The sequence below is a fragment of the Blastomyces dermatitidis genome (assembly GCF_000003525.1).
Source record: "Blastomyces dermatitidis ER-3 genomic scaffold supercont1.4, whole genome shotgun sequence".
Taxonomy (NCBI): Eukaryota; Fungi; Ascomycota; class Eurotiomycetes; order Onygenales; family Ajellomycetaceae; genus Blastomyces; species Blastomyces dermatitidis.
In genome coordinates, this window is record NW_025544777.1 from 5,158,735 (window position 1) to 5,176,359 (window position 17,625).

The 17,625-nt window shown below is 38.6% G+C and overlaps 4 protein-coding genes across 4 annotated transcripts; 3 read left to right on the forward strand and 1 right to left on the reverse strand.

Moving 5' to 3' along the window:
- Window positions 1-140: 140 nt before the first annotated feature.
- BDCG_04533 (short-chain dehydrogenase) lies at window positions 141-2,462 on the forward strand. Its single transcript, XM_045420194.1, has 4 exons — window positions 141-1,012; window positions 1,087-1,755; window positions 1,815-1,949; window positions 2,070-2,462. The coding sequence occupies exons 1-4, from the start codon at window positions 928-930 to the stop codon at window positions 2,195-2,197; spliced, it is 1,017 nt and encodes a 338-aa protein (XP_045276348.1). The 5' UTR covers window positions 141-927; the 3' UTR covers window positions 2,198-2,462.
- Window positions 2,463-2,671: 209 nt separating this feature from the next.
- On the forward strand, window positions 2,672-3,865 carry BDCG_04534 (dTDP-4-dehydrorhamnose reductase; the record flags this gene model as incomplete). The annotated part of the gene is made up of 3 exons (XM_045420195.1): window positions 2,672-2,874; window positions 2,973-2,992; window positions 3,120-3,865. The coding sequence occupies 3 exons, from the start codon at window positions 2,672-2,674 to the stop codon at window positions 3,863-3,865; spliced, it is 969 nt and encodes a 322-aa protein (XP_045276349.1).
- Window positions 3,866-7,373: 3,508 nt separating this feature from the next.
- BDCG_16952 (uncharacterized protein) lies at window positions 7,374-7,855 on the reverse strand (the record flags this gene model as incomplete). Its single annotated transcript, XM_045426132.1, has 1 exon — window positions 7,374-7,855. Exon 1 carries the CDS (start codon window positions 7,809-7,811, stop codon window positions 7,374-7,376), a length of 438 nt encoding a protein of 145 aa, XP_045280913.1. The 5' UTR covers window positions 7,812-7,855.
- A 1,906-nt stretch (window positions 7,856-9,761) lies between these two features.
- On the forward strand, window positions 9,762-10,018 carry BDCG_04535 (uncharacterized protein; the record flags this gene model as incomplete). The annotated part of the gene is made up of 2 exons (XM_045420196.1): window positions 9,762-9,881; window positions 9,947-10,018. 2 exons carry the CDS (start codon window positions 9,762-9,764, stop codon window positions 10,016-10,018), a joined length of 192 nt encoding a protein of 63 aa, XP_045276350.1.
- Between the last annotated feature and the right edge of the window lie 7,607 nt (window positions 10,019-17,625).

The window sequence follows — 17,625 nt, forward strand, 5'->3', positions numbered from 1 at the left end:
TTTCGGAGATAAGAAATAAGAAATTCCCACTTCCCTCACAAGCCCAAAGCCAGCGAGCGGCATTAACTACGGGCTGGAGTTAACTTAAAAACAATACGATCCCCGCAGAACTTCCAAGTCCGTAGAACGTAGTTAAGTAGCGTGCATGACTTCAAACTCCGAAAATAATTTTTCATATGTTCGGTTCGATGGTCGCCTTGAGGTCTTGGAAATGATGCAAGCGGCTTGATGGCTCATGAAAGTCTACTCCGTATTCTTTTTGTCTGCAGGATTGCTCAATAAAACAGGAAACCCCGAGAGCGATTTCGGCACAGAGGGTTTCAATTAATTATGATGTTGACATTCATTGCATTCGATTCGATCAAGAATAATGAATGACTATCAGATATCTTGAACCATCGGAACGAAGAAACTAATCGTCGTTGCATTGAATCCCGCGGGCGATAAAAGTAGCCCCGATAAATGACATCGACAAGCGCAAAATAATGAATGCAGATCGAGTATTCGCTTCCTCCACGCTCGCCAGGGGACGCGCTGCGAGGCCGGGACCAGGGCGAATGATAAGCTTCTGGAGAAACTGGAAACTCCGTGGGGAAAGTTATTATTCCCACGGAACCTCTAGTTACAAGCGTGATGACAAATGGAGGGCTCTCGCGCCGAAGTTCCACGGCGATATTGGCTGGACATTGCACATAGATCCGATACGGACTTACTAATTATTATTGATATCGATGTGAAGAAACTTAGAAACCCAATTCAGGATAAATTTTTGTGTATATATAGCCGGGTCGAACATCTTCTTCTCACGATGGATATCAAGAAGAAAAGTAAAGAAATTATCAGCCAGCCCATACCAATACCCAATATACCTCCTCTCCTCTATCTAAAAAAGTTACTACCGCCTTCGAGCCTACAGAAGCCAAGAAAATGGCATCGCACGCTGAATTCGGACTCAAAACCACGGCCACAGAGGTTGCCAAAGTGTTTTCTGATCAGATTAAAGGATTGACCGGTACCTACCTACCTACCCGGCCCCCCCATAGGTCTTTAAACTGTCTTCACAGATTGCTAATGAATCTCCCTCAGTCCTCATAACCGGCGTCAACCCCAAAGGCCTCGGCGGCGCCCTCGTCAGGGCAATTGTAGAATACAGTCCAGCCCGCATAATCATAACTGGCAGATCACAAGAGAAACTCGATGAGATCTCCAGCGACCTGAACGCCAGGTTCCCAGCGGTACTGATCACATCAACCGCCGTGGACCTGTCCTCGCTCCTCTCAGTCCGCAAAGCCGCCGTGAAGATTAGCAAGGAGGTCGACGCCATCGACGTCATCCTCAACAACGCCGGCATCATGGCCGTCCCCGAGCGCGAGCTCAGCGAAAACGGCTTCGAACTCCACCTCGCCACGAACCACATCGGCCACTTCCTCCTCACCAACCTACTCATGGATAAGATTCGGCAGGCCGCCGCGCTGCGCCCGGGCTCCACGCGCATCATCAACGTGGCGTCCGACGCCTACCTGTTCACCCCCTTCCGGTTCCAGGACTACAATTTCAACGGCAAGCCCGTCGCGGCGGACGAGGTGGGTACCGAAGACTGGCTGAAGCGCTTTGGGTATCCGTTGGAGCCCATTGTGGGGTACGATTCGATGATTGCCTATGGACAGTCGAAGACGGCGAATTTGCTCTTTACGACGTATCTGGCGAAACACCTTGCAAGCGAGGGGATTGCTTCCTTCGCGCTGCATCCAGGAGGTATATACCCCTTTTAGAAACCGACTTTTCAAGATGGTACAGTACTAACGGTTCAGCAGTGATCCACACAGAGCTGGGACGATATATGTCCCCAGAAAACTTCGGTGCCCTGGCCGATGTCATTCCACACTGGAAAACCACGGACGGAGGAGCTGCGACATCAGTGGTTGCGGCGTTCGATCCTGCGCTAAAAGGTATGTACAGTACAGTACATTTCTCGTTTATTTTTATTTTTATTTTATTTTTATTTTATTTTTATTTAACCGCGCAAAAATGGCCAAAAACACCTAACTAAAAATAACACCTCAATATAGCTCATTCCGGCGGCTTTCTTATGGATTGTCAACTCATAACTCCAACACCGTATTCTACCGATATAGAGAAGGCGGAGAAGCTGTGGAAGCTGACGGAGAAGCTTGTGGGGCAGGAATTCGCCCTGTGAGAGATGGGGATGAGGAGTATGACATGACATGACTATACGGTACTCTATACAATGCGACATAGATGTAGATAGATATTTCTTTTCTTGGTGCGTGACGAGGGGAGCGGGCGTGGGATTTGGGTGATGAGGTAGTCAGTCCTATTCATCATCTCGGCATAGCATGGCAATTGTTTAGTTCCTTTCATTATAATATATAGTTATATCTATTTATGAAATCATGAAAATCTTATAATTAGAAGCGCACCCTGTCAAATGTGCTCTATCTCATTAAATCTATACGGCTTGTCATCATTGACATAATATAGTAGTTAACATCACACCGTGGGTCATGATACTCAATTTGTTTCCTCCCCACCCAAACCAACCCCCACCAGTCCACCGACGTCATAAACCTACAACGCCCGTTCCCTAACCAACATCCATTCAACCTCCCAACACACAAGACATATACTAGACAATAACAATTTTTTAAAAATGCAACAAACCGCCCTCATCACAGGCGCCACCGGTCTTCTCGGGCGCCAAGTCCTAAACGCCTTCCAGCGAGACAGTGCCAATTGGAAGGTTTTCGGCCAGGGTTTCTCCAGAGCGTCGGGAACGGCGGATTCGGGGGTGGAAATCGTCAAGGCGGATCTGTTGGACGAAGGGAACATTGTAGCGCTGCTGGAGCAGACGAAGTGGGTTTTTTCTTTTGTTTTCGTTTCGTTTGGTTTGGTGGCGGTTGGTCTTTGATATTTTGATAATTATGCTGATTGATTGCTGATGGGTATTCTAGACCCAATGTTGTTGTGCATTGTGAGTGATCACGGTTTCTATTTTATTTATTGAACACATAGTTACCCAATTGCAGAAAAGGCTTTGTCCCACACCTTTTCCCAATCTCACAATCTAGTATTCCACTTCCACTAACCATCCTCTGCAGGCGCCGCCAACCGCTTCCCAGATAAATGCGACCAAAACCCCGCCGCAGCCCGCAAGATAAACGTAGCCGCCACCCAATCCCTCGCACAGGCCACCTCCTCCCGCTCCATCCTGCTCATCTACATCTCGACCGACTACGTCTTCCCCGGACGCCCCGGCGAAGCTCCCTACGCAGCCTCCGCGCAAACCGACCCGCCAAACATCTACGGCGAGACAAAGCGCGATGGCGAGGTAGCCGTGCTGGAGCAGACGCGCGAGTCCCGGCTGGGCGTGGTGCTGCGAGTCCCCGTCCTGTACGGGCCGGCTCAGCAGGCTAGCGAGAGCGCGGTGAACGTGCTTGTGGACGCGGTGTGGAAGGCGCAGGATGCCGGGGCGGGGATTAAGATGGACGATTGGGCGATTCGATACCCGACGCACACGGCGGATGTGGGGAGGGTTTGTCGCGATATTGCTGTCAAGTATCTTGCTGGGGCGGGGGCGGTGGGGGCGGGAGCGCCCAGTAACGACGGCGAGCTGAAGTCCCTACCTAGGATTTTACAGTTCTCGTCCGAAGATAGGATGACCAAGTATCAAATCTGCCAGAAATTGGCGGAGATTTTGGGGCTGCCGTTGCCTGGTATGATTCCTGTGAGGGAAGGGCCGAAACCGGGCGAGGTGCAGAGGCCGTTTGATACGCACTTGTCAACGGAGGAGTTAAAACGAATTGGGATTGAGGTTGGAACGCAGTCGTTTGAGGCATGGTGGTAAGTTTTGTTACTGTATTTGCTTTTGGTTTACCTAATTTCAGCTTCCCTGTGAGGTTGGTCGCTGACCCGCATATCTAAATATTAGGAGGAAAGAACTGCATGCATTCCGCCACTAGGGGGGTTTATGATATCGTATTGAGCGGGTGAGATCTGAAGAATGAGGACAAGGTGGCGGGGCTGATTCTGATTATCTCGATTATTGTTCCCGCCGCCTGTGTCCTCTCCAGAGTCGATGGACAAGTAAATAGGAGGCGAGTTTGGGAAAAAAAAAAAAAAAAAAAAAAAAAAAAAATACATATGTAACTATATTGAGAAACGCAGAAAGTATTTGTTAACTATTTGTTAGTGATCAAACCCAGCTTCAATGCCAGTCATGATGATTGGCCTTGTGGGCAAGAGGAGGGCCATCTGCGATCAACAAGATATTAAATAAATTATTCAAGGTCAGCTTGTCAGGCGGGATCTAGATAAACTCGGAAAAATAAAAGCCATTAGCTTAATCCCCTGCATTCTGGCACGGTCTTGATAGCACTGGCTGGTCAGATGATATATGACCAGTTGTGACAAAGAGATTCCACAAATACAAATGAGACTGAGAGATACAAAAAACAGGATAGATACAGCAGTTTATAGTAACAAATGTGTCAAATGAGTAACATAATCAACCACTCAACGCCCGCTCAATCTTCATTTTTTCATCCATCTTTAAACACTTACAACATGCATCAGTGTAACATGGCGGAACCGAAGCGGTGGCTAGTCGGCGGTGTCACATAGGGGTAGTTGTTTGGGAAGCTGTATGAGTGGGCTTGACTATCTTGCTTGAATAGCGAGCTTGTAGACTACAGGGTTATCATAAGAATATCACAGATATAGTACTTAGTATACTAAGAAGATTGTATGAGACACACAGTAACTCTTGTATATATTTCAGTAGAAGAAAAATGAATCACTGACTTCTTTGATAAGAAGTCAGTATCTAGCTATTCTATATAGATAATGAGTAGATACTCTTCTTTCATTTCATAAGTAAGAATAGTCAGAGTGATATCTCAGCAGTATTTCACTATCAAGAAAGAGTAATCTACTGATCTTGTATAGAAGCAGAGTTCTTATATTTATTAATCAGATCTTTCTATAATATATCTGAATAATATTATAGAGTGATTAAAAATCAGTTTAAATAGAATAAAATCATTTATATAAAAGTAATAAGCTGTATAAAACTGTAACAGAGTCTTGATATAGTTAGAAGTATAATAATACTCTTCTCTTTAAAAGTATAGTCTCTATACTCTTAAGATTACTGAATTAGAAGTTATCTTTATTATATAGTAATAGTTATTAATTAATTAACAGTACATGTACTGTATATAATATAAAGAAATAGATGAGTTTTTCTACTAACTGTATAGATCTTTCTTTACTCATCTTCATTTAAATCAAATGTATAATAAGTGAGTTTCTTATATATTGATTTAAAATGTGAAAAATATAGTTAATAAGTGACTTACAGATCTCTCAAGTGATATATTTTAGAGATAAAGTTAACAGTAGTAGTAGAATTTTTTGAAAAGATCTCTCTCTGTGGCGGGCTGCGCCCGATCAATCATATAGACTATTCCGTTACACTCCACAGATTCCACGTACGCTCAGATCCTCGGCCATTCTCGATTGCAGATCCTCGGCCATTCTCGATTGCCGATCCTCGGCCGCCACCCCGATCAATCATATAGACTATTCCGTTACACTCCACAGATTCTACGTACGCTCCGATCCTCGGCCATTCTCGATCGCCACCCCGATCAATCATATAGACTATTCCGTTACACTCCACAGATTCAGCGTATGCTCCGATTCTCGGCCATTCTCGATCGCCGATCCTCGGCCGCTACGAACGCGCGTATATTCTTCCGCCCCGAAGCTCCACCGCGTACGCCACCACATATGTGTATAAATATCCACCTCAATCGCTGATTCTCGCACTTTCTCTTTCTTTCCTTCTCTAGCGTTTTTATCTTTGTTATATAAGACCTATCAATATTATACCGATCTAATCGGCGTAGGCCTCTTACACTCTCTCTATAACATATTTTTCTTTCTCTCTCTCTCAATTATAACAGTGAGTGTATGAGAGTATTATTCTTAAAGAATAATAAGAGACTTATTCTGATATTTTCTAGTAAATAAATATCTTTATGATACAGCTGCAGTCTCTGTGACTGTTAAGAAAGTCAGATTAAAGATAGAGATAATAATGTTAATAAGTTATAAAAGTACTGCTTTTATTATCACATCTTCTTCTACTTCTCTTATAATCATGATAATAGTTACTATATCTTATAGTAAGGTGTTATTTCTTTTATTAATTAGTTTATTTATATTCAGTTCTTTTTCTATCTCTTTTATTACTATTGTAATACTGCTTTCTCTCTCAGTCAGTATAATAGTATATAACTCTGTATAATCATTCAGAGAGAAATCTGAAAAGAGCTTAATTCTGAGAATAGTAATTCTGAAAACAGTAATTCTAAGAAGCTTAATCTGTAGTTTCTCTTCTATAGTATATTCAAGCTCTGCTTAGAATACTACTGAGTTAAGTCTGTAAAGTTCTACAGTTTCTTTATCTTCTCTCTGTAAGAAGACTCTGATATAGTCTCTGACTAATATTACTATTTATGTAAGAATAAGTACTTACAGGCAATTATTCAGATGTTTGCAGCTTGGCATGATATGTACTGTTAACTACTAGAAGTATTCACAGTAGAAAGATAAAATATAGAGATTAAATATATAATAGCATTCAAGCTGAGTTATGAATAGTATTCATGAACTTCAGTCTATATAATTATATATAGTCAAGAGCTGCTAGCTCTATTAATTATATAAGAGATAGAAATAGAGATAAAGAATCTATAAGAAGTGAGATTTCTTATATATTCTCTTCTCTCTAAGACTTTGTCTATGAAGTCTTTCACTGAGTAACTTCATAAAATCAGCTCAGTACTGCAGTAATACTTACTAAAAATTCTTTATATCTATAAAAAATCTCAGTGAGGAAAAATCTCTTATTACTATAAAGAGAAAAGAGTCTGTTACTCAGTTTCTTATTCTATAAGATTCTTTATAATCTATAGATTCTTCTCTGATTATTACACAGATTTATCTTGCATCTTTTATATAGAAGAGTTCTGATTAACTTTTAATTATTTTTATAAGATTCTTATATAACTATTACATAGATTCATCTTACAGATAAATCACTCTCTATGAAATTATTCTTATTAAAGAGAAGTATTTATAAGTTAATCTTTCACTTATTTTTATAAATTATTATTCTTTAATACTGTAGAATTGTAAGAAATTTTTCATTCTTTTATTAACTCTGTAGAATTATAGAATCAAGATATCTGTGATCTACAATCACTCTTTATAATTATATAGAAAGATTCAGATCTGTGATTCATAATTACTCTTATTTACTAGAGTGATCTGACTATTCTGTAGAATTATTCACAGTATAAATAAATCTCTCTCAACAACCGCTCCACCACGAACTCGCTCGATTTTTCGAATAAGAACCCGCCGATAGATCCATCGAAAAGCCCTCGATCATACGAGCATTCTGACCCCATCGCCGACCGCATACCCTGTGTGGTGGTGGAGTTATCCAGCCAAACGTGAACCGGACGTTGTTCGAAGCTCCTGTGTGGGAATATCCCCCGTTCTCCCCTACCACACCACAACCCCGGGCCAGAGTGCCATACAAATTGTAAGGTGAAGTGACCTAGCCATATGCACCAATCTTCTCGATTTTGGAAGATCCCCGACCTGTAGTTGTGGAGATATCCGAGGAGCGACCTCCGCGAAAACCCTGTCCATCTTTGATGTTCCAAAACACCAGCGCCAAGTCTCACCCTCGTACCGCCCTTCCCAATCTGGCCCATCCCCGGCAGAAAAATACAAAAAGATACCTCGGTGATAATATCAAGCACATAATCACTGGACTCTTCTGAAGTGCAATCTCCACAGTCCGTCGCCAGTGTATCTAGACTTCAACACCAAGTCTCACCCTTGTACTACCCCTCTCAATCTGGCCCATCCCCAGCAGAATGATACAAAAAGATACCTTGGCAACAGCATTCAATACATAATCAGTGAACAACAAGTCAACAGCATATCAACAACTATAAAATCAGTATACTTCAAGATCTGACTGAGCCTTTGATCCCTGTACAGTGAGATATATTAAATCTAGTTTTAATATCTCAATATTCAATAGATTCTGCAAGGAATTGAGAACAGCAATACTAGATTTCTATTGAATTTGAGAATTAACTCTATATTGATATAATCATTGACAAAGTCTTCTATTTTGAGATATAAATAACCAGTTTCTCTACATCCCGCTGGCAATATTTACATTATCATATAGAAACAGACTTATATTCTCTATAATATCAAGACTCTGAAGAGGGAAAGTCTTGATAGAGAATATACAGTAGTGTATATCTTAGCAGTTTCTATCTCATTCTTCTGCAGCAGTTAATGCAAAAAAAAAGATCTTAGAAATAGTTTTTTACTTCTCTTGAAAAAGTAAGGTGTTTTTCTCTGGGTTTTACACAATATTCTTTCAAAGAATTAAAAACAGAGTTATTTTCTGTCATAATTTCATATTCTTTTAAGTAAGAATTACTTTTTCAGTGGCTGAAGAGCTTTCATTAATACTTAATTCTTTTTTACACTCTTTATTAACTGATTTGAGTTGCACACTTGTTGTGTGAGGAGAATTGAATAATTTAGTGTAACGTGGCGGAACCGAAGCGGTGGCTAGTCGGCGGTGTCACGTAGGAGTAGTTGTTTGGGAAGCTGTATGAGTGGGCTTGACTATCTTGCTTGAATAGTGAGCTCATAGGCTACAAGGTTATTGCGAGGATATCACAGATATGGTACTTAGTATACTAAGAAGATTGTATGGGGCATGCAGTAACTCTCATATATATTCCAGTAGAAGGAAAACAAATCGCTGGCTCCTTTGATGAGGAGCCAGTATCTAGCTATTCTATATAGACAATGGGCGGATACCCTCCTCTCATTCCATGAGTGAGAATAGCCGGAGCGATACCTCAGCGGCGCCTCATTGCCAAGGAAGAGTAATCTGCTGACCTTGTATAGAAGCGGGGTTCTCATATCCATCAATCGGATCTTCCTATGATATATCTGAATGATGTCATAGAGTGGTTGGAAACCGGTTCGGACGGGATGAAATCATCCACATGGAAGTGATGAGCCGTGTGGAACCGCAACGGGGCCTTGGCGCGGCCGGGAGCGTGACAATGCCCTCCCCCTTAAGGGCATAGTCCCTATGCCCTCAAGATTACCGGATTAGGAATTATCTTTGTTGTATAGCAACGGTTGCCAACCAATTGGCAGTGCGTGTGCTGCGCGTGGTACAAAGGAATAGGTGAGTTGTTCTGCTGACTGCGTAGGTCTTCCTTTTCCCACCTTCATCCAAACCAAACGCGTGGTAAGTGGGTTCCTTATATATCAATTTGGGATGGGGAAAATGTAGTTAACAAGTGGCTTGCAGATCTCCCATCATATTCCATCCTACATATGGAATTCCCTGCAAAAGTGGTGTGTTTTAGGGGCAAAGCTGACAGTAGTGGCAGGAGTTTTCGAAAAGATCCCCCCCCCCGTGAAACATTTTTCTTCCCCCCCCCCCAATCACAACAGTGAGTGCATGGGAGTATCGTCCTTGGAGGACAATCAAGGGCTTATTCTGACGTTTTCTAGTGGGTAAACGTCTTCGTGGTGCGGCAGCGGCCTCTGTGGCCGCCAAGAAAGCCAGGTTGGAGGCGAAAGCGTGGGTCTCCGAGGTGGAAAAACACCTCAGGATGGCTGGCCCCAAGAAGGGGTCAGCCGGCGCCGCCGTTGGAAGCGCCGCGGAGACCAATCACTGGTTGGAGAGGATCTCGCTCCAATTGAAGCAGATGACTGAGGTGCTTTGCAAGTTGGTAAGTTGACATTTCATGCATTTCTCCTGCTCTCCTGCAGCGCCGCAGCGCTAACTTCTCAGCAGGCAAAGGTGCCGGTGCCGGAGACTTCAATGGTGGAGGATGAGTTTGGTGGGGGTGTGGTTGTTGATGAGTAGGCCCTGGTCCCCCTTTTTACTTTTTCAGCAGGCTGCGGCCCCATTAGAATAGCAGCAGCCTGCGGGTCGGTAATATTAATCTTTTTATTAATTTCAAATATCCCTTTTCTTTTAACCGCTTCAGAAATGTTACACTTGTATAGTCTCATTAAACTTCTAAAAACCCTTTGAGAGAAAATAGAAGAAGAGTGCTACAGAGCCTACAAGGCACTGGCTCATCACTGCAAGATCATCTCTAAAAAACCCTTTGAGAAAAATGAGAAGTCTCAAGCAGCATTTCTTGCTCAATATCTCTGATGTGTAACAGGGCAGTCTCTACTAGCTGTCTCATAGGTTGCAATCTCTTTCTCAGCATTTTTCAAATACTCAAGCAGTTCTTACAAATTCTCTGATGATGAATAATCTTCTCATTTAACAAGATATTGAAGCTTGCTGTAATGTGTTCACTTGTTCAATATTTTCTTCACAAGATATTCAGTATCACTCTTGATCTTAATATCATCTGACTGAGGTGACTCTGCCTCAGAGCATTGCTTATAGAGCTTTAAATAGAAAATGTGAAAAACAGGATGAATTAATTTCAATTCTGTGAGTAATTTCAACTCATATGCCTGCTTACTCATCACTCTTGTTATCAGAAAAGATTCTAGTCATCACTTACTAAGCTTCTTATATAATCTTATTATCTTGATATTCTTTGCTGAAAGTAGCACTTAATTCTCTATTAAGAACTTCATTGAAAGATGTTTTCAATTATAGTATTTCATCTGCTGCTTCTGAGCACAGTGAATACTTTTCATCATCTTCTCATGAATTTTGTTCAAAAGTTTCAATCTCACTTTTACTTCTGACACTGAGAAATACTCTGTTCTCTGTATCTGTCTGATATTCTGACTGTCTATTCTTCTCTTTGAAATGTTGTCCGCGATGTCACTGAATAATGAAGAATTATATTCATAATAAGTATAGAAAGAAGATATCTTTAAGATTGCATTCTTTGCATTATTATATATGAATTCAGCAGTCAGAAGATGTTTAAGTCAATCATTCTGATAATATGAACAGAATACTTAAAGATGCTGTTCTAGTATCTGATTCTGATATTCAGTCTGATTATCAGTCTGCAGATGAAAAGTAGTACTGAGAAGACATCTTATTATAAGATGATAGTAAAAAGCTGATCAGTACTTGCTAGTGAAGAGGGATTCTTGATCTGTTATTAACAATTTCAGAGCACTGTGATCATGAATGATGATATCTAAAAATAGATCAGTCAATTCAGAGGCTTTAACCTTTTTATGAGTAGAAATATATCTGATCATCTTCATGAAGCAGTCAATAATAATCAAAATTGAGTTATATTCTTTAACTCTTGTTGACTTTGGCAGGTCAACTATGAAATTCATTGATAGATTCTATCATGAGCTCTTTGAAACAGACAGTGATATTAACTCACTGTATTGCTTATACTGCAGAATCTTTATTCTTTGATAGATATTGTAAGTCTTAATATACTCTTTGATATCTGTCTGAAGCTTGTTCTAAGTGTATTTATATTTTAGAAGCTTCTCAGTCTTCTCTAATCTGAAGTACTCTGTATGAGAATTATTATGATGAATTCTCAATAACTTCTGACACACTGCTCTACTATAAGAGACAAAGACTGAATTATTCAGCAGTAGGAGTTCACATTCTTCTAGTTATCAGTGACTTGATTTCTTAACAGCATCACTCTGCTCAGAGTCTGTCTCTTTCAAGTTCAAATCAGACTCTTTCTTCTTCAACTTCTGAATTTAAGCTGCAGTAGAGACATTCCTCTTCTGTAACTTATCAATGAATTTCAAAAGTAGTCAGATTGAAAGATTGTAAACTGTTTTATTCTTTATTAATTCAATAGTTGTAAGACATGACATAAGAAGCTCATAATCTTCAGTGTCAGTTTCTCATAAGAATCTGAGTTCTCTTTCATCTTCTATACTGAGTTGCACAGCTATCTCTTCAGCACTGTTTCTGAGCTTTAGAGAATCTCAACTCTCTACAGCCAGCTTCTTCTGCAGTGATAACAGAGATTCTTTTGTAGAATTCTTCTCTGTATCAATGATATTATAATCAGACTGTCTAGACAGTGTATCAGTGAGGTTAAGCTGACCTGAATAGTATTGAATATAGAAATCATACTCTGAAAGCAGCTCTGCTCATCTGGCTTGACATTCTATCAAGCTCTTTGTTGTCAAGAAGTAATGCAGATTTGTATAATCAGTGAGAACTTACACTGAATACTTACTACTCTGAAGATAATGTTATCAGATCTTAAAGAATTTAATAATTACTAACATCTTCTGATTATAAGTATCATATCTTCTCTGTGTGAGTGATAACTTCTTGAAGAAGAAGGTCACTGATCTTTATTTACAGTGTCTTGTAGACTCTGTGAAAAAGTCTTCTCTTACAGACAATTCATTGTCTGTTTCTTCAGAGATAATTATTCTCTAATTCTTTCAATGTTGAAAGATCTTCAGTGTCAACTGTGAAAAGATTTCACAGATCTCATTTCTGAATATGTCAGTCTCACACTGACTGAATAAGTCAGAATTAAAGTGATTCAGTATTATGATATCTGTGAAAGCTTGTTTCAATTCTGTAAACACCTGCACAGTGTCTTGAGTGAGAGTAAATAGTTCTGTTTTTCTGTCTTTCACACTTCTCTTCAACAGATCTGTAAGAGGAGCAGTAATCTGTGAATATGTATAGATGAATTATCTGTAGAAATTCACAAATTCTAGAAACACCTGCATCTCATGATACATCCGCAGTGCTGGCCAGTTCTCAATGACAGAGACCTGGCTTCTGTTCATTGAAATGTCATTCATCTCAATAATATAATCTAAGAAATTAATCTTCTGCATGTAGAATGAGCATTTTTCAGTGTTTGTATAGAGTTAATACTGTCTCAAGTGACTCAACACTTCTTGAACATGGATATCATGTTCTTTCTCTGTTTTTGAGAAGATTAGAATGTTGTTCAAGTATACTATGCAGGAGATGTTGACAAGGCTCTGCAGCACCTCATTTATATAGGCCTGAAAGATGGCTGAAGTGTTACAGAGATCAAAAGATAAAACAAGATATTCAAAATTACTGTACTTAGTATGAAAGACTGTTTTTCAAATATTATCTTTATTAACTCTGATTCTATGATAGACATCTTATATATCAATCTTTGAGAACATCTTTGCTTCAGATAATCAATTGATCATCTTGTCAATCAACAGTAGTAAATAGCAATTCTTAATCATCATCTTATTGAGGCCTCTGTAGTCTACACATAGGTGTAGTCTATTATTCTTCTTAGATATAAAGAGTATAGATGTCTCTGCTGAACTCTTTGATAAACATATTCAGTTCTTTGATTGCACTTCTTCAAGATATTTATACAGAACATTCAACTTCTTTACAGACAAGTTGTAAAGAGATCTGTACAGTGCTGTTGCACTGTCTTCAAGATGAATCTTATATTGTATCTTGATATCAGGAAACTTTGCTGCTTTTCTTTTCAAAAAGACATTCTTAAAATCTGTAAAGAGACATTATGTACATTCACCTTCAATGATGAATACTGCTGCTAATCTTACAGTAAGAGTGATGACTTCTTCATCTGTTCTCAAGTCTCAATCACCTGCTACATAGTATATTGACTCAATCTTTTTCTCAAGATTCTTCTGATGAAACTCTTCAGGTTTCTCTATCACTATCTCTTCATCAGTGAGACAGTATCATCACACCTGAGTAACTCAGTCAATGAGAGAATTGTTTTCTCTCAATCATGAAAGACCTAGAATGACATTCTTATCTATGATGTTGACTGTGTGAAGAAGCAGACTGCTCTTCTTGAAGGTTTCTTCTAAGTCTGTGATCACACACTTTGCTTAAATTATGTCAAAACAGTGATATTTTATTTCATCTGTAAATTTCACATGATCTGACAGGTCTATCTTCTTTCAATTCTTCATCAAAGAAAAGAAATAGAATATGAAGTTAATATTCACTCTGAAGTTGAGTAGGCATCTCACTGATATCTTCTCATTCAGAGTATGTATTATAATTGTAATATGAACTTAGAGATATGAGAATTGTCAATTCTTTTCTTTCTCTTCTTTATCTTCTATGAATATGTTTATCAGAAGAGAAGTTGACTTTGAGAAGATGTCTTCTCAGTTTCTTCTCTTCTTCAGCTTCTTACAATTACTAATATAGTGATTATCAGCTCTGCAGTTGAAACAGAGATCTTTATCAAATCTTTTTTAATATTTCTTTGCAGTGAGTGAAGAATCAGAATACTTGAAATTCTTCTTTACTTTCTTCACACTGAAGTTATCATGATACTGTTTAGATTCTATTATTGATTGCTTAGAAGAGATCTTATTGATCTTTTTCTTGAAGAATTGATTATTCAAATAGATTCAGAAAGTCAGGTTAACAAGCTCAGTGTAATTGATTGATGAACTCTGATATTGTGATATTATTGTTCACACCTTGTGAGTCAGCTTCATGAGATAAAGCTGTGTTTTTAATTGATTCAAATTATCAGTCAGTTTCTCTCAATATTCTTCAAATCTTGTATTGAAATTGAAAGAATTTTCATCATCTCATTAATATAATAAGTTGAACTACTGTGCTGCTGTGAAGCTGTGATTGCAGTGATCTTTGATTTGATTCAGTAGAAAGTTCTTGAATTCTTTTCAAGTTATGATAGTATTGATACACTCAAGCTCTCTCTTCTTGATAACTCAAGTAGTTGCAGAGATGTCTTCAAGAAGGTTGACAGTGTATATTACTCATATCTTATGAGTATTATACTGACTTGAATTAAGGCAGAATTTCTGTTCAAGAATACAGATAAAGCTGTGAAATTCAGACAAGATGTTTCTCTTGTATCTTGATAAATCTCTGATCTTAATCTCTCTATCTTCATGATAGATGTAGGTGTGTAGAGGCTGCAGTGATAACAGGGTGATTGAAGAGCTCATGTCAAAATGTGCAGTGAGTTCAGGAATCTCAGATTCCTGCTGAGATAGAGGTGTACACACTCTAGGAAATAGTGTAGTGTTTCCCTCAGAGAGTGGAATTGAGTCAGTCTCAGTGCAGATGTGTGAGGTCATATCAGTCTATTAGAGCTTGACTGATTCAAACATGTAATCAGATTGAGTGATTCAAATTATAACATGACAGAATCAAAGTGATGACTAGTCAGTGATGTTATGTAGAAGTAGTTGTTTAAGAAGCTGTATGAATGAGCTTGACTATCTTGCTTAAATAGTGAGCTCATAGACTACAAGGTTATTATGAGGATATCACAGATATAGTACTTAGTATACTAAGAAGATTGTATAAAGCATGCAGTAACTCTTGTATATATTTCAGTAGAAGAAAAATGAATCACTGACTTCTTTGATGAGGAGCCAGCATCTAGCTATTCTATATAGACAATAAGCGGATACCCTCCTCCCATTCCATGAGTGAGAATAGCCAGAGTGATACCTCAGCGATGCCTCATTGCCAAGGAAGAGTAATCTGCTGACCTCATATAGAAGCGGGGTTCTCATATCCATCAATCGGATCTTCCTATGATATATCCGAATGATGTCATAGGGTGGTTGGAAACCAGTTCGGACGGGATGAAATCATCCGCATGGAAGCGATGGGCCGTGTGGAACCGCAACAGGGCCTTGGCGCGGCCGGGAGCGTGACATTTAGAATAAAATTGAATAGTTTTAATCAATTTCTCTGCAAAAAATTGATTTATTTTTTGTCAGTTTTTCTCTCAAAAACTGTCATATCATCTGATTTACTATCAATTGATATCATACTTTTCCTCACTGTATTTCAAGAAAGAGATTGTAAAGATTTTATTGATTTATCTTAAAAATCAATTTTAGTTTATTAGATTCTCTTTAAAAATCTAATCTAGTTACTGAACTAGTGTGAAAAAAATCAGGTGTTTTATACACAAAAGTCTGCTATTCTTCTTTTGAAATAGTCTGACCAACTTTTCAATTGAAAACAGACTTAGAAATCTCTTAATTGAAACAGTCTGACCAACTTTTCAATTCAAAAGAGTTTAATAAATATCTCAATTGAATTAGTCTGATCAACTATTCATTGAGTAAGAACAATGAGTTCAAAAGTACACTCAGTTGATGTGAAAAAAGATGCTTTCTCAAATGCTATTCCTGAGATTAAAATTCTGAAGAGAAGAAAGAAAGAAGAAATAGAGAAATAACAAGTTCTTGAAATACAGGAACTGGAAAAAGCAAGCAAAATTCTTGAAAAACAGTGTCTGAGTGAGGAGAATGAAGAAGTTCTGTTAATTCTTCATACTCAGACTAGACAACTACAAGAAGTGATCAAGTTCAAACTTGGAATTTCAAACACAATTCAAAAAACATTGAAATCTTTCAGTACAGTCACTGACTCTTTTTCATCTTCTACTTCTTCATCTTCTTCTTCAAATCAGAAGAAAACATATGCTCAAGTAGCAGAATCTGCTGTCTCCAAACCTGCTAGTTCAAAATCTGCTCAAAATTCTGAGAAAACTGAGAAGAATATTTCTCAGACCTCTGTTCATAGAAAGGAAAAAAAAGAAATGCAAAAAGAGAAGAACTTTCAAATCTTCAGAAATAGAAGACTTATTCTCAAAGTCTCAAACCAGGAGAGCTTGCAAAAAAACAAGCTAAACTCAAATCTCATTTTCAGAATTAGAAATGAAATTAACCAGCAGTTCTTTTCTCAGTTAATGACTGATATTGAAGTTCAAAAACCAGTCATAGCTTCAATTGAGCCATCTTTCTTTGAAAACTCTATTATTTTGACTACAATGCCTGAATTCAGTGCAGAATTCCTCATTCAGAATGAGAATCTCTGAAAATCAGCAATAGAATCTCTACTGAATACAACAATTCTATCTGAAAGAGATGAAAAGTGAGATAAATTCATTCTTTATAATATTCCAGTTGAAATTTTTGACTGTGAGAAAGAAATGCTGCTTCTCAAAAATGAATTAGAAGAATACAATTCTATTCAACTGAGAAAAGAGCCTGTATGACTTAATTCAATTGAGTTCAGACAGAGCAGAAGAAATGCCTCTGTTCTAGTATATACAAAGACACTTGAACAATCAAGAATCTCTGAAGTAAGAGTAGCAGGTTTGAAAATGAGAGTTCATGAATACAAAGATTCAAGAATGAATCTCAAAGCTCAAACACAGTGTTCAAACTGTCAAAGATATGAACACTTTGCAATCTCTTATTTCAGAGACTCAAAATGCGCATTCTGTGCTAGAGATCACAAAACTAGTGAGCATAAATGTGAAACATGCTCAAAAGAAGATGAAATATGTCAACATACTCTGCTTAAGTGCTTCAATTGCAAAGAAAAACATGCATCTAGCTCAAAAGAATGTGTATTTGCTCTAAGAACTCAGAAGAACTGGAGAAAAGATGAAGCTCAAAGTGAATCTAAAACTGAAGAGAAAAGTCAAGCTAGTAAATCCACAACTGCAAGCTCAAAAAGAAGAAACTCTCAACTATCTAGGTCTTCAAACTTCAATT

Coding starts and splice junctions, on each gene's coding strand:
- BDCG_04533 (XM_045420194.1), top strand. CDS start 928: ATGGCATCGCACGCTGAATTCGGACTCAAAACCACGGCCACAGAGGTT. Junction 1,013..1,086: donor TCAGATTAAAGGATTGACCG/GTACCTACCTAC, acceptor AATCTCCCTCAG/TCCTCATAACCGGCGTCAAC. Junction 1,756..1,814: donor CTTCGCGCTGCATCCAGGAG/GTATATACCCCT, acceptor ACGGTTCAGCAG/TGATCCACACAGAGCTGGGA.